The 26,585-nt window shown below is 34.7% G+C and overlaps 1 protein-coding gene across 1 annotated transcript in view; it reads left to right on the top strand.

Moving 5' to 3' along the window:
• Nucleotides 1-26,585, top strand: part of MALRD1 (MAM and LDL receptor class A domain containing 1) — a 491,205-nt gene that overhangs the window by 71,216 nt on the left and 393,404 nt on the right. The window contains exons 10-13 of the mRNA XM_075997515.1: nt 336-482; nt 2,379-2,476; nt 9,199-9,372; nt 17,717-17,837. Coding sequence (XP_075853630.1) covers nt 336-482; nt 2,379-2,476; nt 9,199-9,372; nt 17,717-17,837 — 540 coding nt within the window. The remainder of the gene's footprint in view (nt 1-335; nt 483-2,378; nt 2,477-9,198; nt 9,373-17,716; nt 17,838-26,585) is intronic.

Raw genomic sequence — 26,585 nt, 5'->3', positions numbered from 1 at the left:
TACTATCTCAGCAGGTTTATACTGGGCAGGCAAATTAGTTGCTTCCTGAAAAACTCCAGAGTTCTACTTTGCCTCATTAAATACAATGGAGATGGCCAACTAGGATGACATGTGCAAGACTTACAGATAGAAGCGTGTAGAAAGGCCACGTCTCACACCAGCACATAGGCAATTGTGTGAGGCTGGGAAAAGGAAAGCTGTTGTAATAGAAAACATTCACTACCAAGCAGAATGATTGTGTTGACCTCAGTTGATTGGCTTAATATAGAGTTAATGAGTCACTGCACATTCTTATTTCATTTCTTTTTACCCATTTTCTTTTCCATGTGCAACAGCAAATCATCTCACGTGTGACTTTGAATCTGGTTTCTGCGGCTGGGAGCCATTTCTCACAGAAGATTCACACTGGGAGATGGTGAAGGGATCGAACAACAGAGAGCACCCTTTTCCCAAAGCTGATCACATAGCAAACATAAATCATGGTAGGACATTTTCCTCTTTAAAAAAAAAAAATCAGTTTTCTTTCTTTCATGTGTGAAATGATGATACTGTGTATTTTCATTTCCCTCTGTAGACTATATAAATGAAACTATGGCTTATCTTTCTTTAAAACCTCCTGGCCGACTTAATAATTAGTGGCTAATTGAGTTTCCCAAAAGGAGCATTGCTTTAACATTTTTTTGTTGCTGCATTTTTTTAAAAGGTTGGACTGAAGGCATTAAGAGCAGGGAAAGTTTTCTGGTAATTCTCTCTAGTTGCCAGGAATCAGGTACAGTAGGCTTGCCTTCTTTTTAGAGCAATCCAATTTTTTTGCAAAACAGAAAGAAAAATAGTCTAATCTTCTTTCTGGGAACTGAGAACAGAGATTTAGCACTATCTATAAAATAAATCTACAAATACTCGAATGCAATTTAATCATTCTTCAGGCTTCTTTATAACAAATACTCTTATTTCTTCCACATATATATTTTTAACCACCATCATGTTTACATATCCTCTCAAAATAGAGAAGCCATAACTGCACATAGCATTTTAATAAGGGTTTATGAAACTCCACAAAAAACAGAAAAGATTTTTTTTCTCTTTTTTCTTTTGTTTTGTTTACATTTATATGGCATCCGATATTGCTCATAAACATTAGTATCACATTAACTTTATAATAATACAACTGTACTATAGATCTTCTTTTATGCTCATTGAACAGTATCCTACATGTTTCTCCTTGCAGCCTATGTCAAAAATAAATGTTGACCATGTTTTTAATTACAGCCATTGGAAACTGGAGTAAGAATCTGAGAGTTTTTAAAGTGGAATAATTTCTCAAAATGATCTTTCCTACTCTATTCTTTTATAGGTGAAACATGAAGAATGTAATGAACTTGCATATACTATTTCCCATTACTTTTAGTTTGGAATTTGGGAACAGTAACCTTTATCCTTCCCAGTTGGCTTTGAGATTTAAAGCCAATGTAAACTGGATTTTTTTTTTTTCTCCACTCAGAGATGACACTGCTGACATGTAAACTTGGTTGTTAGATTAAACACATGGTAGAGTCTATAAAATAATGCATTTTAATTCCGAAATGCTCCCTTTTTGTGCAGTCAGCATTGACCTGTATCTAAGAAAGTTGCTCTTCAAACGTGGTGTTTTCCAGTGAAAACAGTCGGCTTTCCAAGTTGCCCATCACTTCATGATTATCAAAGGGCAGGATCAGACCTTGAGATTGTTTGGCATAGCCCTCCTTGTAAGTTTTCAATATTCAATGAAGCTACCCCTGACAGCAGCTCAAAACGTGTGATCCTTTAAGCTGCTAAGAGATGTTATCCCCCCTGTACGTTTGCCATGAGCACATCCACTGTAGTTAAAAATCTAAAAGCAGTTATTTTGTTAATGTTCAGATTAGATCTTTAATTAAGCTTTCATCCCCTCTAGCACAGACAACAATGTCAAACATGTAAGCCCCAGGAGAAACCAAACTCATTCCATAGGCTCATATCCTTCAGTACTTTGTGAAGGAAAATGAAAAACAAAGCTCCTGTGGGAACTTTATAAGGGCGTGTTGAATATCTAATTGTAAGCTTAGAAGCTTCATTCGGTTTGACTTCATGCAAACTCTAGGACATGAGTGAAGCCAACAAAAATATTCATTTAGTTGATTTGGATCAAGAGCTTGTTTTTAACTGGTTGAATTTTATTTTAGATATTTAGCATTATACATATGAAAATGCTTTTTGGTAAATAAATAAAAATGTCCTTTAAAAAAAATCTGATCAACAGTTGAATGTGTGCAAGGATCAGGTGCCAGAGCAAAGAACTGCTAAATGTGCAACAGAATTTGCATCCATATGCCGTGGCTTTTTTTTTTTTTTTTTTTTAGGATCATTTATTTATGTTGAGGCACGTCAATTCCCTGGAGTGGCCAAGCTGGGAAGTCCTATCCTTACAAAATTGCTCACTTCCTCTACCCCATGTCAGGTAATCAACTGTTCCTCATTTCCATTGACCATTCTGTGGTTGTAAATCACTGGACTTGGGTTGCTCTGCTAGTAAAACGCCTGCCATGTTTTACTATCATTTTCATGTTGAATTAAGAGATTTATATGAGCTATTTCAACACGAAATGCCATGTCCTTCCAGAAGAGCATTTGTAACATGTAACCTGCACTGTTCTTTTTGGGGGCTGTCAAGGAAACTTTCTGTTATTTTATATTCTTTTCACATAGTTCTTTCAATAACCTAAAGCTGTGGATACATGTTGCCAAAATTACTTGTTATTTTGGCCAACCATGTTGATTGGGTAAAATAAAATCAGTTTTAAATAAGTGTTTGTTGAAAGAAAGATAAAAGGATGAGTAGAGATAAATATATATAAAAAATAATCACGTTTACTGAAATTATATTTTTTCAGTGAGTTCTCTCGTGCCAAGTAAACACAGACTAAGCAGTAAAGTACCCATTCCATTCCTACTGTGTGTTAGAGGAGAAAGTAGGAGGACTTTGGAAGTCAATGCTGGCTCAAATCTCAGTTGCACTACTTACTAATTGTGGTGCAGACCGATTGTATATCCCCTTTAAGATTCAATGCCTCTTTCACACAGTTGTGAGGATTAAAATGTGATTAAATAAAGCACCTGGTGAAGTATTTGGTACATAGTAGGTATTCAGTAAGCATAATTCCTTTACTTTCCATAAAACTAACATCTAACTCAGATGTTTCTGTTCAGGCTGCCTTGTTTTCAATTCTTTTGAGAGTTCCGACATGCCTCCAAGCCTTGCGGATTTCAGCTCATTTTTTTTTTTTATCTTATCAGAAAATAATGAAGAGATCAATACTGCTACACACTAAATTCATTGCCTATAAATGTAGGCTCAGAGCAGTTTACCTGGCCATTCCCAATGATAAATTACATAGCATTCAGAGGTATGAACCTAATTATATGTTCAGCTTCACAGAAGTCTGAAAAGAAGTGCCCAGAGCTCCTAATAGGTTGTCCCTTTCTTTTTCTTCTCCTTTCCTTGTCTTTCCTTCCCACTTCTTTGTGGATATAAGGATTAAAATAACTTCCTATTCTCTACTTTCATCTCATCCAAATGCCCAGTCTCTGTTCTGACCCTTCTTTTATTTTAATTAAATTCCGTGTGATAGAGAGAAAGATAGATATAGTTGTTTTTAAGAACTCCAGAACTTACTTGCTTTTTAAAAGTATAGGGTAACTTAACTTTAATTCAAAGTCCCACATTGATGTGGTGAGATCACTATTGCTATATACAAAAATAAATTATATGCAAAGGAATAAAATGTGTTAATACTGCCCACTTCACAGAAATTTGAAAACAAACATTAAGAGCTTATCAGAAATTCCTATGACTCACTGAGAGTCACTGAGAAATCATGTGTATATGTTGTATATAAGTATACAGATATATATTTATGTTCTTTTTAAAGATGATCTAAATTTCCCATCATTGTATGCTTCCTGGTAGCCATTAATTTGTGGTGATTGGAATTGAATTTCAATTTATTGTTGTTTCCACTTGAGGACACCTTCTTTCCTCTTCCTTAAATTTGTAGTTTAGCTGTGGGGGTTTATTTAGGTGGAGCATCAGTGAAAATACTGTTGTGGATGGTCTAGGCACTTGATACTTTATCTCAGAACCAAGAGTTCAATCTCCAAAGCTGCAGATACTAACTTAATGGTTTGCCTTGTTTATTGGAAAACTGAAAATGCTTCAAGGAGCCAATAAAGACTGCTGGAAGAGGTATCTGTTTTTCACTTTTGTCTCTATCTGCTTGAACTTTAATAATCTTTGAGTTAGAAGGAGAAATATTTGGATTACTTGGTAATACTTTCCAGTTTAGGGAGTCGTAGTGGACTGTAGGAGAAGGTTATTTACAGTCTGAGATACACACAGCTGATGTTCTCTTTTCTAAGAGTATAACATGAACTTTTTATAAGTTTGTGGTGCTATGTGATACTTTCTTTCATGAAAGTTACAGAATCAGCAAACAAGCCAAATTCTTACTTTCTTGGGTAATTGGAAAATCCAGCTGATCTTCTGAATGGAAACATACAAATTATAGTTGTTTTCCTGGAACAAATGTTCTTCATTATAAAATGGTAAAGTGAGGCAGTGAGATAACCAAAGTTGGGCACTGCGACATGATTAAAGCCTTCATTTTTTGAAATTATATGATATTTTCCTACATAGTCATATCAGGCTAATACAGTTAAGAATTTTTCTGAAAGGACTTTAAAGGAACATGGGCTTTCTTCTGAGTTGCCTTTTCTAACAGCACAATTTTAGGGTCATTTCTCATTGATTACCTTGTACTTTATGTATAGTCAACACATGGCATCCACATGTACAATTGTTCCTACAACTAATCATTGTTCAAGATGTGGACTTTTATTTAAGCTTCAAAAGTTCCTTCAGCCACTGGTGGAAACTTGGCATTTTTCCTTGAAATATGAAATGGGACAAACAAAATGTGGGGAAGCCAGAAGGTATTATTTATTATTGCTGTTAAAAGGCAGTTACTATTTACAATTAACTAGGAAATATAAACTATGAAAGGAATTAATGTGAGTACTAATGTTTTCTGAGTTATCATATTTGGATTACTGTGTAAGCAACACAATACCTTACATTTAAGGGTTTGTAGTTAAATACAGGAAGATTATTAATATGAAGCTTTTGCTTTTAATATTAGCTTTTATGGTCATCTATTTTTCTTTTGCTTATAATTTTCCAACTTGTTTTGCAATTACTGTAATATTCTTTCAATAAAATAATTCATCATGTTTTTAAAGAAAGTATATAAATGAGGCTATCAGGACAATGACAGTTGAAGCAAGAGATGGGTTACTTCCTAAAAGTAAAGTTTATTAGGGTTAGGCACACATTTGAGCCTGTTTTCCAGAAGCCAGTGCTGAGAGGGACACATTTGGTTTGGATTCAAGTATGTAAAAAGAAATAAACAAAACCCAAAATAGTTCTTCAGAGATGTCTCCCCTGAGTGTTCACAATGATATCAATATAAACATTCCATTGGTGATTTAACACACATATGTTGCTTACCTTCTCTGTGATCACAGTTCTCAATACTCTGAATACCCAGGAAAAAGTGTAATTATGACTAAGGGTTGTAAAAATCACTATGGTAATGGTGAGGGGTGTGTGTGTGTGTGTGTGTGTGTGTGTGTGTGTGTGTGTGTGTGTGTGTGAGAGAGAGAGAGAGAGAGAGAGAGAGAGAGAGAGAGAGAGAGAGAGAGAGAGAGATGAATCCCCAGCTGAATTTTGAAGAGTACAGATATCTTGTTTTTTTCTATTTCCCTTTTTTAAAACTTCTTTTTACTATTCTTCTTATTCAATATCTTGTTGGTCTCGATTTCGAAAATTTGTAGAAAGTATAGCAAAAACTAGACTGAGGAAGACTTAAAGAATGCAATGTGAATGAAGCAGAGAAGGCAGAGGTACGAAAGCTAAGGGTCTGGAATACAACTGAGAAAAGACATGAAGATCTGACCAAGGAGCTCTGAGATAGGGAAGTATTTGGAACAAAGAACATAGGGAAGTTCAGGAAAGAAGCAGAAAATTTGCAGAGGAGAGTTTCAGCTGGAGTTAGATCAAAATCAACTCAAAATCAAGAAAACAGAGAAATAAGGAAGAAATCATTTTAAACTTCTAAATAATGACTTGAGATGTCCTTAGCAGAATGATGTATTAGAGAGCCCCATTATTCCTTCATAGGAGAGGCCAGTCCTCTGCAGAACACCCTAGGGGCACTGTAGCTACCAAGGAGCAAATGGCACTAAGATTACCTCACACTTTCCATCCTCAGCACTTACCCGTGTTCAGTAACTGATATAAGTCACCTGATAATATATCATTTCCTTTTGGAATAAAATGAATGATTCAATATATATTTTAAAAAATATAAATAATTTAAAATTGGGGAATACAATTAAAAAGAATAATTTGAGATTCAATTTTTCTCTCAAATTTTCCAATTAAAAAAAACAGCTTCGTTAGAAGATTTTTTAAACCACATAAAGTGCTCTTCAATTCAATGGTTCAGAGTCTTGAATAATCATATTATATATAACATGAGCCTAAGAGAAAACCCAAGAGAAATAAAATCAAGTCGTTTATATTAACATTTTATTTAACTGCCTGTTAATGAAGAAAGCATGAATCAAGAAAATAATTTCCTTTAAAATTATAAGTAGTAAATAAATGTTGAATGCTTGGTGTAATTTTAACTTACATGCTTTGTAGCTGTTTAATACAGCATTCTGTGATGATGGAAAATTTTCTGTTATGTTCAGTAGAGTAGCTGCTAGCTACATGTAGCTATTGAGCATTTAAAGTGCAATGGAGATAACTAAGGAGTTGAATTTTTCATTTTGTTTAATTTTAATTAATTTAAATTTAAGGATCTGCACTATTATCATACTTTTTGTCATTATACACATTATACTTAAGGGTTCATTTTCTTTATTCCATTCTTCCACCTAAAGCCTCTGAAACCCTTAAGGACACCTAATGCTTTATAAGATTTTTGACATAGAGCAGGGTCTCTCTTTCCATCTTTCTTGCCACTCTTCTCCCTCTCCTACTCTCTCTCTCTGAATGTTTACAGACATTTATTTAAACACTGATACTAACAGTCCATTCATTTCTTTCTTCTTTTGTACAATACATATTAACTGAATATCCAAAATACAAATTACCGTACTAGGTTCTGTGAGTAATTTGTAATGTATTCTGTGATTTTGAGTTTATGGCTTAGTCGTTTGCTACTGGTGTGTACCAAGTGGAGGGCTGCAGGGTGTGCACACTTGATGTCTGCCTATCTGAAATTACAGCTGCATCAATCACTTTCATTCAATGATTTCACCCTTAACAATATTCAATTTGAAAAGACTATGGGAGGTTTCTTGGTCTCTAATAACTAAAGAATTTAAGTCTCCACAATGCAAATTCTGTTCAAAAGAGTAAATTAAATATAAGTTCCGAGCTCTTATCCCATTTAATGTGAATCCCATTGGCATTCACATTTAATATGCTATTAAAATAACTCCACGCTGCTGATGTACTGAGTGACAGTCTGACAGCTTCCAATTCTGATGGGGCATGCACATCTCTTGTACAACTAGGTTTAAAGCTCTGTCTTGCATATTTACAAGTTGGGGCATAATGAAACTTACAGCAGGGATCTAAAATTTAATTGCAGTAAAGAAACATGAATCCTCTTTTTCCTTGGAATTTAATTAAACATTTCCATTTTTAAAATTTCTAACTTGCCTGTCAGAGTATGAAATTAGGTGAGCATGATAATAAAATGTAAAATGAAATAGACAATCAGAAAGATTTTTTTGATCAAGTGGTAGCAAATAAGTAGACATTGAAAAAGAAGTGTGCCAAATTGGAACATAGAATGCTTAATGTTTTGAACTGAACAATTTTTTTAAAGAGCATTTAAAACATTTTTTGGTCAACTCTCATCACTGAAATGGGTCCCAACAGTGAAATAAATGGGTTGCCTATTTATATCCTAATATCTGTCCACATATCAGGATGAAAGCACAATGACACACACACACACACACACAAAAAAAAAAACAACTCCCAAGAATTTAAAACATAGTAAACCTGAAATGAGTCTCTTGGAATTCAAAAAGAGAGATTCTGTTTCTGAGAAGCTTCATCTTTGAATGTTGGTGATGATAAAAAGAAGAAGACATTTTGACTGCAGTGTATCTGAACTTGTATTTATAGAGGTTTTGTTGACATATTTTATAGAGTGGATCATCCAACCACTGAGGAAATTAATTTTTGCCTCATACAGTGCCAGGTACTTAGTAAGTATGCAGTAAATATTGGTTGACTCAATAACAGTGCTGAATTCCATGTCAGAATCACTGCTATTGGCACCTAAAATAATCCTCTCTATTTTCTTTACTATGTAGTTAAGCCATTAAACCTTTACATTGTGTCATCATTGATAGTAAGTAGGAAGGAAAATGATCAAGGTTCTCCTAGCCTCATGAAGAATGTTCTCTTATTGGCTTAAATTATTAATGAACAGTATCCATGAGCCTTTTGATAATGCCAAAATAGAAAATAAATTAGTGAAAAGAATTAACTATAGTTTTTGTTGTTGTTGTTGTTTTTAGCTGGGAAAGCAGTTTTTCAAGGAAATTTTTTTCTTGATTTGGTGTTTGAAATGTCAAGGAGAAGGGATAGTACTAATGTTTGTGTGTGTGTGTGTGTGTGTGTGTGTGTGTGTGTGTGTGTGTGATAACATTTGCCTCTCAGATTTATAAGAAGCCAGAGAGAAGGATCCTGGGGAACTTCCATGGAAGCTGTGCACTGCCCATGACTGTGTGGACAAATACACGTTCTCAAACTTGTCTCAGCAGCATGCTGATGTCCTATTTATATAGATAGCTCTTCAGCATGTGTTAAAAATAACAGTTTTTGTAGCTGCCTTGAAACTTGTCTTAGGGGTAAAATATAAAGGGTGGCAAAGGAAGGCCTTAGCAGTTTCTGGGGTTGCATACTTGGAGGAAAGGAGAATTAAGATGATTATATTGAATACCAAAGTTGTTTGATATATTTTAAGTTGTAGAAAAGCTACTAGAGACAGGTAACTAGAAGATTTATATCATCTAAAATATTTTTTTCAACAGGTACGGTTTTGGTATCGTTTGTCTCAGCACTCACATCTCTCAGTTTTTACAAGAACCTCACTCAATGGGAATTTGCAAAAGCAGGGTGAAATAATTGGATTCTCTGGTTCTCAGTGGAGCCAAGCCAAAATCGATCTCCATGCAAAAGCCAGAGAATCTACACTGCCTTTCCAGGTGAGCACATTAGGAATTAATACAACTCATCAGAAGAACATTTATTTAATGCAAATCCTTTCAGACAATAAAATCACACACATGCCCCATGAATTTATTCAACATTACTAAAGTGAACAGAGACCAAACACATAATCAGCAATGAGTAGAGAGGTTATTTTGACTAAGTGCTCAAGATTTAAGAGTAGCAAAAGTGGAGATAAAAATTGAATAAGATGGCAGAAACGAGAATCATTTAAAAGGAATGTTTTTTGTTTTTTCCTAAATGAGGATGGTGGATTATATGAGGTAGTGGAAAAACAAACAAACAAAAACTCTGACATGGGCTGTCCTCACATTTTAATCTTATTGCCTCATTTGCTGCTGCCCAGTAACACTGAGGCTTTTATCAACCTTTGGAAACTGGAGGACACTATAATAAGTAAAACAAGCCAGGCCCAGAAAGACAAATATTTCATATTCTCACTCACATATGGGGGCTAAAAAAGTTGATCTCATGGAGGTAGTAAATAGAATGGTGGTTATCAGAGGCTGGGAAATGTAGTTAGAGGTGTGGGGATGAAGAAAGCTTGATTAATGTGAACAAAAATGCACTTAGATAGAACGAAACGGTTCTAGTGTTTTATAGCACAGTCGGGAAACTATAATAATTTATTGCATATTTCAAAATAGCAATAGCTAGGAGAAAAGATTTGGAATGTTCCCAACACAAAGAAATGATAAATGTTTGAGGTGATGGATATTCCAGTTTCACTAATGACATATTGTATATACATATCAAAATACCACATGTACCCCACAGGTATATACAACTACTATGCATCAATACAATAATAATAAAAGAGGCAACCATGGCTTATCAGATGGGTTCCCCAATTTCTACCTTCCTGGACATGACTTCCTTCTGGATGACATCTGAAAAGAGCAATTTTGGAAATTAGATTGAATGATGGAATGTGGTAGAAAACATACTGCCTGTAGAGTCAGGTGGTCTGAGTTCTAATCTCTGCTTTGCTCATTGGTTGCTAAGTGACCATGCAAAAACTGTCTTTGATCTTCATGTTTCCTATCAGTGAACCACCCATCCATGGGATGAGGGTATGATAAAAGCAGCACTTCAGAGGAGTCCGAGTGTCAAAGGGAATATAGCTGACATGGTGACTATGAACATGGGCTCTGGAGCCTGGGGTCCAAGGCCAAGTGTATGATCACTGGGAAGTCACTGAAGCCCTCTGTATCTCTCTTCCTCTGTCAATAGAAGGGGGAGGATAATACTTGGGGATTAAAGGGCCCCTTGATAAATAACATGCTTCACCTGGTCCTCCTTTCTCAATCCATTGAGGTCAACATACACTTTAAATGACTGCAAATAAATGTTGTGGAGCAGATGCCTTTAGAATGTACAGTCATGTATTTAAAATAATACTTCACCTCTGAATAAATAGATTTACCCAGAGAACAACTGACTCTTCTGGAGAAATATAGGACTTACTCTCTAGGGGAAGAAGCCTCCTACCATCAGTCAGTTATAACAGCAGAGTGCACACCTGCTGGGGACAGGATGGCTGCCAGTAGGGAGTGTTGAATGGGAGAAGAAGGTGGTTGAACATGCCCAGCTTATTCTAATTTCTCCAGTCAGTTAAATCTCCCTCATCTCCTGGGAAAGAGGAAGGTGTAACTAACAGCAGTGTTTGCAGGGAACTTCCTCCCCATGGAAGCAGGAGAAACAGGGAATAAACATCAATTCCTACGACTGTTCTCTACTTTATGAAATTATTGTGACGATTAAATAGTTTGTACATGCAAAGTACATAGAAGAGAATCTGGCATAGAGTTAACATACAGAAGTTAGCTATTATTATTGCTGTGGCTATTACTTGCATATCTCATCTGGGAATAGTAGACACTCAATAATTATTAGGGTTTCTTCTCTATTTTAAAAGGGAATCTCCTCTTGACCAGAACTGTAGGCTCAATCATTCAAGGCTTCTTCTCTTAGTGAAGGTCTCCAAATTCCTCTGATCATCAGGGATCAGTTTATGATTCCATTCCTGTATCGAATGAACAGAAACACCGAGAACCGAATAGTTCTTAATTGGGAAGCATTTGACATAAAGGCCAGTCATGGAGTCATTTCAGTGTCAATCTCCATTTCGTGTGAACATAGCAAGCCAAATCAGAGCATTTGATCTCTTGTCTTCTATTTATATTCAACATAAAATTGTTTTCATTGGGTTTACTTTTAGTTGGAATGAAAGGATCTGTCAGAGTTTATTGTTAATTGACATATTGAGAAAAAAAAAAAATGTCCTTTGTTAGGATTAGTTATCTGAGAAGTACCATGGGTTGAAATACATGCCTTCTTTTCTGCGACTGGAATCTCTCATTGACTGATCACTATTATTGATGAGTTTCAGCATAGTATATACATATTTTTCTTTAATATATCTTTTTGGATATAATTTTGCCTCCCTCTCCCTCCCCCTCCTGGGGGCTGAGCACCATGTGTCAGCTTCTCTCTCCAATCAGCCTTGCGCCAATCAGTCCCAAAGCTGAGTTCTTGCTAGGCCTCAACATGTTTAATTTACCACAGAGAATGTTAGAATTCCTCTGTGCCTCCCCACTTAGTCCTGTTATGAGTTGGCTAAAATACATGTTTGTTTTGGCAACTACAGATGAGTAAAAAGAAAAAGAAAAATTTCCTCAAATTTCACCATTAAAGAAGGCCATTCCAAATCTACAATATCTAATCAGGAATTTAGAAAATTAAATTTGGGAAGCGATAAACTTTTGAAAAACAAATTTAGAGGCAAAACCTAAGCTGACCTGCACCAATGTGAGGTCTTCAGGCAGTTCGTTTAGTGATGGGTTTGATTATACAGTGTTGCCCCAGATCTCCTGGAGGGTATCATGTAATAAACATTATCAGTGTTATATTGATATCAACTCTGAACTATTCAAATTTCATAGCTCATCTGGCCCCAAAGACTTTAGATAAGGAATTGTGGACTTATCTTAACATTCTTTTGTGAAATCAATTCAAATTCTACACACACACACACACACACACACAAATACATACGCAATGAATACACACACACAGATATACATACATGGTGTTAATTAATACATTACTATGACATATACTTATTATTAAATATTTCAAACTAGGAGAAAGTACAGAAAGAAATAGCCATGTACTTACACCTGAGAATTAATTAACACTTTGCTTATAATGTTAATGTTTGCTTATAAAAATGAAGCTTTTTGTCCTTTTTATATATCTTTCGATCCCATTTCTTGTTCCCTGTAGAAAAAAAAGATGCTGATATCATGTTGGTTTTAACCTGATTTCTCTAAGTGTATTTTTACAGGCATGAAAATATGTATGAGGACTAGGTGCAGTTTTATGTCATTCTTTCATCAACAACAAATGGAAAAGATATGATACATATAAAATAGTCAATCTGGCTTTTAAATATTCAAATATTTAAAGTCTGTCTTCTTGGAAACAGGCTAAAATTTAAGTTTAATGGATTAAATCATTTAAGGGTGACCTTAATTATTGTCCAGCCATCAGTTCAATGTGACTAAGCTCTAAACATATTTATACAGTGTAATCCAATCCAATCCAAATATTGGAAAGAATAAAGGCATGGAATTATGTGACCTCTATGTTCCCATTTAGCCATGAAATTCTGATTTAGTGTGGTCCTTTTGATGTCAGTTGTGGACACTATAACAGAATACAAATGGCTTTGAGTTCTTTAGGAAATACGCACCCCTAGTTAGATAGGTCATTAGTTCTTTCTGCGGGCAAAGGATTAGGTTACTATTTATTTTATAAGAACAACAAATTAACAACCTTTCAATATTCCCTCCATTTCCTGTGTGAGTTTTATTAGGTCAAATAGTTAATAGTATTATTTTCAATCTGTTTTAACTTGGCCTGCTCATTTGCTATGTTCAGCTTTTTATACAAATATATTCATTTAATACACAATTTCTTTTTTTCCATAACTGCTGTGCTCAGTTTTACTGTCTAAAGGCACCTTTTATCTGAATACAGTCCATTGATTTCAAGTTGGTCTACTTTCTTCAAGCTTCCTATTAAAACATAATTGTATGATATTTTAGATTTCATTTTAAAATGACCCTTTTGTGAAATTTTCCACAATGATGGATACCATGTTCCCTCTTTATCAGAGTCAATGATATAAATCAATAACAATTTCCTGACTTTATTTGAAGATTCAGTGAAGGGTAAGATTTATAATACAAAAGTAAAAGCTAATCTAGTCTCTGTGAAGCTTCTATGTCCTCAGACTGCTTTATCTAGGGCTGCATGAAATCTTTTCTCTCCAGGTAGCCCTGTTCTGCAGCATCTGCTAAGGACCAGTTTATTTCATTAAAGTGATGCAGTATGGCACAATCATTAATGTCTCAGGTTACATTTTTTTCTTACTAGATATGTGACCTTCAACCAATAACTTCTATTCGCAAGACTTCTGTTTCTTTCATTTAAAATGAGAATGAAAATAGCACCATCTTCACAGGATTAAAACAAATGAATGTGCCTTACATATACTAAGCTCTAAGTAAACGTTGGTTGTTTGCTTTTATTACTGATAGCACCATCACTCTTCAAAAATTATTATATATTCCAACTTCTCTCTCTTCCTTCTTATTATATTCCTATTTTCTCTTAGATTCATATTTGTTTTTGCCCTTGTTATTCTTTTATAAAACAAGACATCTACGGTAGTTGAGTATTTTTCTGTAAAAGCTTCTCTCAGTTTTACAGATACAAAAAGTAATCATTCCACTGTGCACATTTACAAATTGTTGTGGTTCCTGAAAGCAAGAAATTAGTTTGCTCTTTGAGGGAGTAATATTAATGAATAAAATAAAAATTAGCAAGATCCTTAAAAATAGTTTTAGAAGGGAAAGCTATCTAGATTTAATTTGAAATTTAAGTTTTCAAATTACCTATATTATAAAATGAGTTTTTCAGTCTCCTTTCATCCATGGTTGAAACACCTCCTCCACATGACCTCTTTCTTTCATACTGATTACTAATTAATACTGTTGTTCCCAAAGGGAACTGCTTTTGGTCACCACTCAGCTTGGTTAAAACAAGCAATAAACAATAGAAATAGACAAGATGATTTTATTTTGAGAAGATGATTTTTGAATCATGAAATGATCATGATTTACAAGTAAAGTACAGTCTTTAGAGGAAGTAACCATTTTTCTTTTAAAATATAGATGACTTGAATTAATGGTAGCATTATAATCTTTTATTATATGGTCCTAAATTTAATTATATAGAAGTAAGCAAGCAGAGGTATAGATGACCTAATACCTTTTTATTTGGCTTTTAAAGTTATGTTTATCATTACATTTTTATATGAATATTTGAAGAGCCCAATGGTTCCTTTCAGGCAAAATGATGTAAACACGCTTTAAAGATTTATGTCATAGTTCCACTTTACCTCAGCTGGGTCCTACCCATTCCTTTCAAAGAATATGAGTATGTACCTCTCTAGGAGCACAGAAAAATACCTCAAATATTGTTTCTGCATTTTTTTCTTTGAGTAGCACAGGCCTTTACAAATGGTGGTCAACAAATGTTTGTCTAATGAGTCCAAAGAATTAAGCATCTATTTCAATTGACTTCAGTGTAAGATGTATCATAATAATGAATAAAAAGAAAATTCTTTCAAACTTAAAGCTGTTCATAATAAATTACAATTAATGTTAAATATGATATGCATATTTTTAAGTTAAAACATTTGCATGCATTTCATCAAAATTCTTCTTTAAGACCTATGTTTTTATTTTCTGACTCTTGTATGAAGACCAAATTTCTTAGTTGGTCATGATTCTACAGAAAGCAGCTCTAATCAGAATTTTAAACTTCATTAAAATTATATACATTACATTATAAAATACCAAAAATTTCCAATAAAGCAATAGTCCCTTATGACCATCATCATCTGCCTTTGTAGTCTTTATCTTTATAGGTATTAGTTTCTTTTTACTTCTAGTCTATTTTCATATTTAATATGTATATATGTACCACATATACCTAGAAATCTAAACTATGTTGTCCTAAATAGTATTATGTAATCTATTTCTTTCCTGTCACTTATATTTTTGCTCAGAAATACACATTGAAGGTCTTTCCATATTAACACATAGAGATATTATTTTTAACTGGTATAGTATTCCATGGCCTGTATCACTATTTATTGATTGTTTCATGTTTAAATTGTTTCCTGTCTTTTGTTATTAAAAATCAGCATCGAAGGCTACATTCCTGCACGGGTCTTCATGGGCATCTCTAGGAGTGTCTCTCTAGGATAAATGCTGAGAAATGGGCTTAATTTTTGCAATCTATACTATTTCTCCTGTTAATAGATGCCATCTAATTGCTCTCCAGCTGGGCTATGACAACTCATGCAAATAAATCTTTTCATCTATTATCTGATTCAGGGGTCCTCAAACTTTTTAAACAGGGGACAAGTTCAATGTCCCCCAGACCCTTGGAGGGCCGTTGGAGAGTGCGGCGCACATTCCACACATGCGCACTGTGGGCCCAGGAGGAGTGGGCTTCTAAGTAGGACAGACAGCAGTGGCAAAAACACCTGGCAGGCCGGATCATGTCTTGAGCGGTCTGCATGTGGCCCATGGGCTGTAGTTTGAGGACACCTGATCTGATTAATCTGTTGGTCTCTTAAAGTCCTTTACTCCTATAACACCCAACCCCAGTTTTTAAACATACTATGTACTTTCATATCTGTTTGGTTTTGCTTGATTCATTGCCCCAGTTTCTTGAGGTAAAATCTTTGGCAGCAATTATAACTCACGTTTAATATTACCTCTCCACCAAATCTTCCAAATCTCCTCCCGAACTCTCAGTCCCACATCTTGGCAGAAGGAATGAAGTGCTTCTCTTTGATTCTCCTAGTATTTTTATATTTATCTTTGATACAGCACATATGTTATAGTTTAGTTGCTAATGCATCATACCAAGGGTATGGCAGGAAAAGTAATACTTTTTCCTCATTTATAACAAAGATCATGGCTGACACTCCATTATCAAAAGACAGATTAATAACGGAAAATCATGACAAGTTTATTTATCAGAATTTTATGTGACACAGGGGCATTCAGAAATGAAGATCCAGAGACCCAGGGAAAATTGTCTATTTTTATGATTAGGTTCAATGAAGAATGGACAGTCATGTAGAAGTATGATTGGACAAAAAGGATATGATCTAATAGTAATAAATTGGCAGGAACTCAGTAAGCCTGTTTGTTCAGATTCCTCTTGGCCTCTCAGTGTAGCATTCCTTTCCTATGGTTATAGGTCAGGTCACCTCTCGCATAAGGGTTTATGACCTACTTTGAGGAAAGGTGAGTCAGATAATTCTTTTATGGCCAGCTCTCACAAAGAAAGAGGGAGAAAGAGAGTGACCTCCAATGTACCATGTTTTGGAATAGCATGTTCTCAGCTCTGACACAGTAAGTTGCAAGATCCTTGAGATCAGAGATCCTCCCTGGTAAAATCAAGATGTATGTACCACCTCTGTCCTGGACTGGTGGTCTGTTACACAGGTCCTTAAGACTGCAGGCTTAATTCCTTCCTTCCTTTCTTCTTTTCTTCCTTCCATGTTGGAATAACAACATAATATTAGTGATTAACAAGAAAGAAAACAAATCATGTCAGTCATTATTCAAAGTGTTAGAATAAATTAAACTTAAATAGATGCCTCTGAGTGCTTTAGCATATGAATATTATTAACCATTGTATGTGGTTATTGATGTGTGCTTTACCACTTAAGTATGTTTCTATGTATATATACATAATATATATGTATTTAAATATTTTGATATGAAAATGAATCATTGCCTACAGCTGGCGCATTACAAATGAATTCATATCTCAGTTAAATTGAGTTGTAAGCCACGCAGTTGATTGCCCCAAAGAACTCATTAGAAATGCATATGACTCTTAATGGTTCCAATGGGAAGAGAACCCTTCACTAGTGATGAATGTTACAACTTTTAATTGAAACAAGGTTACCTAAGATATTAGGGTTACATAAGATGCTGTCAAAGCAGTTATGACTTTACAAATTTGGAATTTGAATGTTCTGGTCAAAAGAATTTTCTAAAATTAGATTGGAAATGGGACAGATGCAGTTGAGTTCCTCTACACAAAGAAATATGATTATAAGACATTAGTCTTATGGTGTGTTTTAATTTTATTTTATCTTTCTATAATTTAATTTAATTATTATTAAAATAATTTAATGTTATATTTCTGTAATTATAGGTAATTTTAGAAGCTGCTATTTTATCAACGAATGCTACTGTTGCTCTAGATGACATCAGTATATCTCAGGAATGTGAAATTTCCTATAAATCACTTCCACATACCAGCATACAAAACAATGGTAAGTTTTTATGTGTTGTTATTGCAATATTAAAATACTGAATTAATTAGCTTTCATGATATCTAAATATAATATATATTAGAGTCACTAATACTTAATACAGGACATGGATTATATCACATTTCCTTAAAATTTAAAAGGGTAAAAATCTGATATATCACAATCTTGGCCTTAGGTCTCTCTTCCAATAATATGGAAAAGATTGTACTTCTGCAGCTGAAATGATCACATACAGATTTTTAAATTATAAAATTTACAAAGAATTATCATTGTTTTGCATTACAATTGTGTTTTAAAGACAATTCTATAAAAATTGACTCTATTAACTTTACTCGGCATTTCAAATGAGCATTTAATGATATTAATATTTCAGAATCACCCAGGAATTAAAAAAAAATTACTGTGTTTGAAAAGTGACTTAAGGCCAGATAAAAATTTAAAACTTGATTCTGGCCGGTTGTGGTGGCTCATGCCTGTAATCCTAGCACTGTGGGAGGCCAAGGCGGGAGGATCACTTGTAGTCAGGAGTTCAAGACCAACCTCAGCAAGAGGGGGAATCCATCTCTACTAAAAATAAGAAAAAAAAAAAAAAAGAGAAAAACTTGACCCTAAAATTCTGTGCTTACATTCAAAGCATAACATTTTCAAATCATAAGTGGAGTTTGGCTAATTCTTTCACTATATATTAATATTTTGTAGAAAAATCTCAATTAAGGACCAAAAGTATTGCCATAAAATGGATCTCAATTAGTCAGATAGGTATTTTGGAAATCTAACCAGAGTTTAGATTCTGGGAGTGCACTGAAAAGAATGTACATTATGCCTCCTGTTATTTTCTTGTTCTAACAATAATTGATGTTTCTCCCTGACCACTCCTACCCTCGGGTCTCAATGAACAAATAGATAAAATTAAAAAATCTTGCCTGAAAACTGTCACACTTTATTTTTCTTAATCCCTATACATGAGAAATATTTGCATGTAGAAATCTGTCACATGTTTTCTTAAACCACATATTTAATGAGTGAAGCAGTTGCATTCTTATAGGAGCTAAATGCATTAAGAAAGATATAAGGTATGTAATTCTGGATTGAGAATAGGATTAATGAACTTTTAATTAAGGGTCCTTTATTAAAGACATCTTTCATTCAAGAGATTATATAATTTTGTGTGCTAACTTTGTATTATTCTAACATGTATTTACTTCATTCAGAATATGGCTCCTGCATGCATAATAAACCTTTCTAAACTCTCTGCATGTGTGCATGGGAGCATAGGTATGTGTTTGTGGGGGTGTGGGGGGTGGTTCTTACAGACACTGAGGAATGCAGAGCAAAAGATTTAATGATCCATTTAACAACTCATGAGTGTTTAAGGGTGAACCAGCATTACCTTATTTTTGTTGTTTAATTAAACATTTTCCTTCCCCTAATTAAATACTACATCACCAGGATTGGAATAGGAGGAAGCCATTAAAGTTGACAATGAAGACAATATAATTGGAGGTGTGTGGGTGGAAAGGTGTGATAAATAACTTTTTCTCACCTGTCATAAGGATCATGACCCACACTCCTATAACAAAAGACAGGTTAGCAAGAGAAAAGCACATTTATTTATCAAACGTTTACTTAACACTGGAGCCTTCGGAAATGAAGACCTGGGAAAATTGTGTATTTCTATGCTTAGGTTCAATGAAGAAAGGACAGCCATGTGGAAATGTGATTGGACAAAAGGGTATGATCTAATGGTAATAGACTGTAAAGAGGAACCCAGCAAGGCCTGACTGTTCAGCTTCTTCTTGGCCTCTCTGTGTAGCTTTTCTTCCCTTCCAGGTACAGGTCACGACCTTCTGGAGTGAGGATCTTATGATCTAATTTCAGGCAACACAAGTCAAAGAATTTCTCTATGGCCAACCCTCACGCAGAAAGGCAGGGAAAGATCAGAGAGACCTCCTTGCTCCTGTGGCTGTCCCAATCTCCTTTAGTTCAAAGTACTTTGGGGCAGTCCTTTTTGAGTTCTTAGAAGGGCAAAAGTGTGCCTAAAGGTTTTAAATCATCACTATTCTTAGCAAAAGTCTCTGAGAGTACTTGATCTTGCTTACAGAGAATTATTTCCACACATTAACTCAGAATTCATGTATGTGTGCTTCAGTTTGAACACCAGATCAGTTGGTTAGAACATATATTTAATTAGGCCAAAATTACATGAAGCATTCCTCAAAGATCAATAGTTTTACACAAAGGAAAAAGGACTTTCTTACTGTTTTCGCAAATATGCCCAAAAGGCACTTATGGGATCTTCTTTAAGGAATTTAATATTATGATTGGGAAGAAGTTTAGGGAGACTAGAGAGACATTGAAAAATGTGCCATGACCCATTGTCATTAATTGTTATATTTCTGGTGCAGAATGGACAGAGATTTACCCAGACTCTCTCCTGGACTTGATGCTTTTGAAGGTTTTAATCGTCACACAAAGGGCTACACTACTTCAGAGCAATCTGAGAGCAGTATCCTATTTACATTTGAAGCACAACACACGTTCATAGCGAGTGGTACGCTGATTTGGCCTTTTAGGAAGCTTCTTCAGCTTCAGCATATTTAGGAACTAGTGTTGATGAAACAATTATGCATTCCATTTATTTGTAAGAGGGCGTAACCATGTTTTATCCTCTTGATCTCAATTTTGAAGTTGGACTTGTGCCCCGTGAGGATGCAGGCTGTGTTTCATCCAGTGAGGTCTATGATTTTACACCTGAGTGCCCAAACAGAGCAGGTAAAACTGATTGCTGTGGGAGAGTGTACTGACTCCGTCAGCTAAGATTTACGTGTACATGTTTACTCTGAATATGTACTACTCACGTGAGTGTTGTTTAAGGAAGGCAGTCAGAATTGAGAATGACTTACTGGTGAGAGCAAACGAGTAGCGACGAATGAAAACACCTCATTAACTTTCTGTTTTGCTGTATTGGAGTATGACATTTTAAATAAATGGAAGATAAAACTCAAAATATGGGAACAAGAATGTATTCTAGCCAGTCACAGAAAGATAGTTGCTGCATGATACCACTTAAAATGAGGTAGCTAAAATAGTCAAATTTCTAGAATCAGAGAGAAGAATGGTTTAGGGGAAGGAGATGGAGAAATGGAAAGTTACTGATCAATAGGCATTAAGTTTCAGTCCAGCAAGATGAATAAGCTCTAAAAATCTGCTATACAACATTGTACCTATAGTCAACAACAAGGTATTTAAAAACTTGTTAAGAGGTAGATGTTGCACTAAGTTTTCTTACCACAATAAATACATTTTAAAGAACAATGTATTAGGAACTTTCTTTATTAAATTCTTTTTGATATCATAATAGTTTTATTATTCTAAACAATTGCCATTTCAGTACAACTAATGGCAGAGAGCTACATTATGGTTTAGAATGTTCTTTCAAATGACACTGTACCAGTAAAGAAATAGTTCATGATCATAAAACTATAGATCTTGGCTAGTTCTATGTATTTTTAAATCTTTGACAGTCTCCTTTCAGTTTCTCCTTTTTCAGGGCAGTGCCTCTGTCCTTTCGGCATTCTACTTCAATGATGCTAAAGTTATCCTAGCATGCCTGGAAAATTAATAAAGAAGAAAAAGAAGGGTGGCTATTTGTGGTAAAGCTTTTGCAGAAGTATTTAAATAACTGTACTATATTGAAGACAATTAAGAAGCAAGAGGGAAAGTTACAGAAGTATCACATTTTATTGATTACCCATACCTGACATCAAAGCCGAGGTTTTCAGTCAAGACAATGGAGGAACACAGACATATTTCTGAGGAGTCTGGAGCATGGAGTTAGAGAGTCTCTGTCAGCACTCTAAGTAAAATGTGGGTCAGAATGAGAAAAATCCAGAGCATTGTTGTGTTCTGATACATTGACAAGTGGCTATGCTGTGATTCACCAAAATCCTTTATCAGCATCTACTCTATACCAACAAATTTGCTAAAGAATTAAGTATGATCATTTCCTTCAAGAAACTTGGTCTACTAGAGAGAGCTCAGAAATAAGTCTAAATGTATAGGGTCAACTATTATTCCACAAGGACACCAAGAGGTCACAACAGGGAAAGGGTAGTCTCTTCCATAAATGGTGCTAAAAATACCTGGATTTCCACATGTACAAGATTGAAATTGGACTGTTAATCTTACATCATGGGCAAAAATCAAAATGAATAAAAGCCCTAAATGTAAGACCTGAACTGTAAAACTCTGAGAAGAGAACATAGGGAAAAAACTCCTTCACCTTGTTCTTGGCAGTGATTTTTGGATATCATACTGAAAGCTTTGGATACAAAAGCAAAAATAAATGATGGGATGACATCAAACTAAAAAGCTTCTGCACAGTAAAAGAAACAATCAATAAAATGAAACAGCAACCTGTGGATTGGGAAAAAATGTTTGCAGACCATATGTCTGATAAGAGCTTAATATTTAGAATTCATAAAGATCTCATATGACTCAATGGTAGAGAAACCAATAACCTAAACAAAAAATTATCAAGGACCCTAAGTAGACATTTCTCTTAAGAAGATATAACATTCACTAAAAGGTATGAAAAGGTACTCAATATTATTAATCAGGGAAATGAAAATCAAAACCATAATGAGATACAACCTCCCACCTCTCCCACCCATAATAGGATAGCTATTATCAAAGAGTCAAGAGATAACAAATGTTGGCAGGGGTATGGTAGAAATATACATTGGTATAGCCATTATGAAAAACAGTATGAGCTTCCTAAAGAAATTAAAAGTAGAACTACCATATGACCCAGCCAACCCTCTTTTGAGCATATCCCCAAAGGAAATGAAAGCACCACCTCTTAAAGATATTTGCACTCCCGTGTTTATTGTGACACTATTCACAACAACCAAGATATGGAAACAACCTAAGTGTTCATCGACGGATGAGTGGATAAAGAAACTGGTATATATAAACAATTGGATATTATTCACCCTCAAAAAAGGAGATCCTGCCATTTACCACATCATGGATAAATCTAGAAGACATAATGCTAAGTGAAATAGCCAGATACAGAAAGAAAAATAACTGCACCATTTCACCTATTATGTGGCATCTAAAAATAAAATAAAAGAAAGACATACAGAGACAGAAGGAAATAGTGGTTACCAGGGGCAGGGCCCAGGCAGAGGAACTGGGGAAATCTGAATCAGAGGATACAAAGTTACAGATATGTAGGATGAACAAATATAGAGATATAATGTACAACGTGAGGCTATAGTTAATCAAATTGTCTGAATTTGGAATTCCTGGTAAATGATTAAGCTGTAGCTACTCTTGCCACAAAAGAGTAAAAGGATAAACTGTGTGAGATAATGGATATGTTAATCTGCTTCACTATAATAACCATTTTATTCTCTATGTGTATCCCATAACCTTATGTTATATACCTTAATTATACACAGTGAAATTTATTTTATAAAATAAGAAGAGAAACAGTCTATTAGGTTAAGAAATACTTTGATTTAATAATGTTATAATTCTATCTAGAAGCATTAATATAAACAAATGGCTATTTTAACTCCAGGGAGTTGGAGAATGTATTCAATAGGAGGTAGATACATTCTCAGCAGGAATTTCTTAAAATATTTTCTGTTTTCTTGTTATATAAGAAGACTATCTATTGAATGTTCTGCAACAATTGTAAGCCCTACCAAATATACATGGTTTAAGAAATTTATCTGCATAAAGTTATTTAATGATTGAAACAGATCTAAGAGGTAGTCACTATTATTATCCTCATTTTACAGACTTTCATATCAGTCATCCATTCAGGAGACAGAAATCACATTAATAGTTTAAACAGGGGTATTTTAGTATAAAGAGACACTGTGTTGTAAAACGTAGTTTACTACAAAAAAATAAAGTGAAAAAGAATAATAGTTTGAAATTTAAAAAAAGACTGGAATAAACCCCACACAAATAGAGAAACGTATTTGTGCATAATAAATGTATTTTAATATTTCCTTTAAAAAAAAGAAGAAAGGAATAGCCTCCAGGGTGGAGACAGAGAACCCAAGAAAGGAACTAATGGACAAAAGAGCACCCTTTCTACGTGCCAATGCTGAGACTCAGACTTTATTCTGTGACTGTGAGGTAGAGAAATAGACCGGATTTGGTCAATAGCTAGTGGACTAAGGAAGAGGTTTTCCCCCAAGATGCCTAAAAAATCCACTGAAGGAGAATGACTGTCACTGGATCTCTTTGCTGTTGCTGGTAGCCATGGTGCAGAAGCAAAAACAAAAAAACACACCTGAACCAAAAAGAGAAGTTCCTTTCTGTACTGCTAACAAAGCCAGGCATTGTCCAAGATGTTCAAAACAGAAATGTTTACAAGGCTCAGTACCAGTATCACAAAGAAGGGCAAAGCAGGGTGGGTTTGGAGCTGAGATACAATGAATTTATAACTGGCACACTTGTCTGGTGCTGCGTGGTCTGTAATTGGTGGAACTCCATTTGAAACCCAGGCAGTCTGCCTCCAGAACCCACACTACTGACCACACATTACATAGCCTTTCTATGCTTTCAAGGGCATCATTACCAACGAGAATGCTATTTGCCAGAAACTATAAGGAGTTGCCCTCATGGTCAATTTGAGCAATAGGCAGTCTGCAGTCAGTGATCAAGACTTCACCTTTGGAGGAGAAACAATGCTCCTGGGTGAGAGGTAGGGGACCTGCAGCCTTAAGGCCACATGTGGCTTTCTGGGTGTTTAGGAATGCAAAACTTCTGTGTGATATCATGTCAAATCCAAATGACCTGAATATTTCTTTGCAAGGTAAAACTAAGTCTATATATGATATGTGGCAAAAAATTCAAGCATTTCAGAAAAAGCTATCTTAAAACAAACAAACAAACAAACAAAAAAAACTTCTTCTTCAAAAGGAAATTTCAGATAAACACTTTCCCCAGTTAGCAAAGGTCATCGATGAGCAGGATGATACATGTGAATCATTTGAAGAATACACAGCAGTTAAAGAGCTATTAATTGGAGAATACAATGAAAGGTTCACTGACATTGGGAATCATGGCATCACATTCAAATTAGCATTTCGGCCTCACCTAGTTGATGTCACCAAGGCACCTAAAGAACTACAGATGGAATTGATTGAGCTCTCAGCAGATGACATTTTAAAGTCATTGTTTGATGTTAAGAAAAATCCAATTGAAATATGGGATGATGCAATAGAATACTCAGGCATTCAGCAACATGCCCGAAAAATGCTTTCTTGCTTTTCAAGCACTTATTTCTGTGAATCTACATTTTCCTACCTAACCCAAATCAAGACACCCATGAGGTCACAAATGATTGATACCCATTTAGAGGATCAACTGAAACTGTGCACCTCCATGCTACAACCAGATATTGAAATGCTTTCCAACAAAAAGCAGGCACAACAAAGTCATTAAGAGATTAGTTGACTTTAAAATTAACAAATAGTGTTCATTGTTTGAAAATTATTAAGTACATAGTAGTTAAATTTTTACAAAGTAATGTACATTTTTAAGTATATCTAATTGAAGTTTCTTGAATGTGGCCTTATTTGATTATGGCTAAATTAATTCGGCCATCCAATAGGAGAAAGTTTCCCCACCCCTGGCCTAGGCACCTAGGATGACAAATGGTAACATAGTAAATGCTGTCTAGAAGTTTAAGGAACTAATGTCCTTCAAAAATAGTACTTAATATTTTCTCCTTAGGAATTATTTCTTTAATTGCGTTATGTTTTGTAAACCTGAAATGTATTGAATCACCTTTGGTTTTTATAGTGTTTTTCAGAGACTGAAAATATAGTTTTATAGACATAAAAGGAAGATGGAAGATCACTGTTTAGGCCATGGATGTCCAATCATGGTGGATTGACTTGGAACATTAGCAAATGAACTCCAGATCCCTAAAGTCTTATTTTCATTTTTTTCCCTGCTGTTTTTTGGAAAGCTAATTTTATACTGTGAATCTGTTTATTCATAGAAATGCTAATTCTTCATCCCATTTTTTGTGAATACTTTCATTAAAGATTCTGATGGTGGGTTGAGATGAGGTAAAGGCACAGTGAAGAATTTAGAGGAGAAGTCTTTTTTATTTTCTTCTCTGCAGGAAAAAGGTTCAAAGGAAGCACACGGACTTTAAGATTCTAGCATTGAACAGACTAGCATATCAGTTTTCTCATAGAGAAGTTAATTGATTAAAAAAACAGGGGTTTCCTTAAGGAAAAAAAGGCAATACCACTTTGGGATTCCTATTTATGAACTTAAATCCTCCTAAAAAGGAATATTGCTATTCTAGAATTTCGAACATTCAATATTTTAATGCAATTTATTCTAATTTTTCTCACTTTCACAATCATCTTTAACCCAATTTGATTTCTTTTTTTCTATGTTAGTTGAAGCTGGCTATGGCCTACTCAAGAGTTATTAAGTTTACTAAGAATTGAGTTTGCAGTGCCTCTGAAATATTGTCAGACTTTTTATAAAAAAATACCATAACAAATATACATTTTAACCACCTTTGGTAAATGAGAGAAAAAGAGTTACTAAATTTGCTCTGAAGATGTTTGGAATGTGTAGAGGTTATGAAATTTTGCAGAATTTTGATAGCCTTGGACAAATAAGTTGAATGTTTCTATATTTTTTATAATATAAAATTACAGTTACTGGTTTTCAAGGAGAGTCTCTCTCTCTCTCTCT

Source organism: Microcebus murinus, chromosome 25 (assembly GCF_040939455.1).
Source record: "Microcebus murinus isolate Inina chromosome 25, M.murinus_Inina_mat1.0, whole genome shotgun sequence".
NCBI classification, from domain to species: Eukaryota; Metazoa; Chordata; class Mammalia; order Primates; family Cheirogaleidae; genus Microcebus; species Microcebus murinus.
Note: the sequence above shows the minus strand (reverse complement) of the source record. Positions and strands in the feature narration are given on the sequence as shown.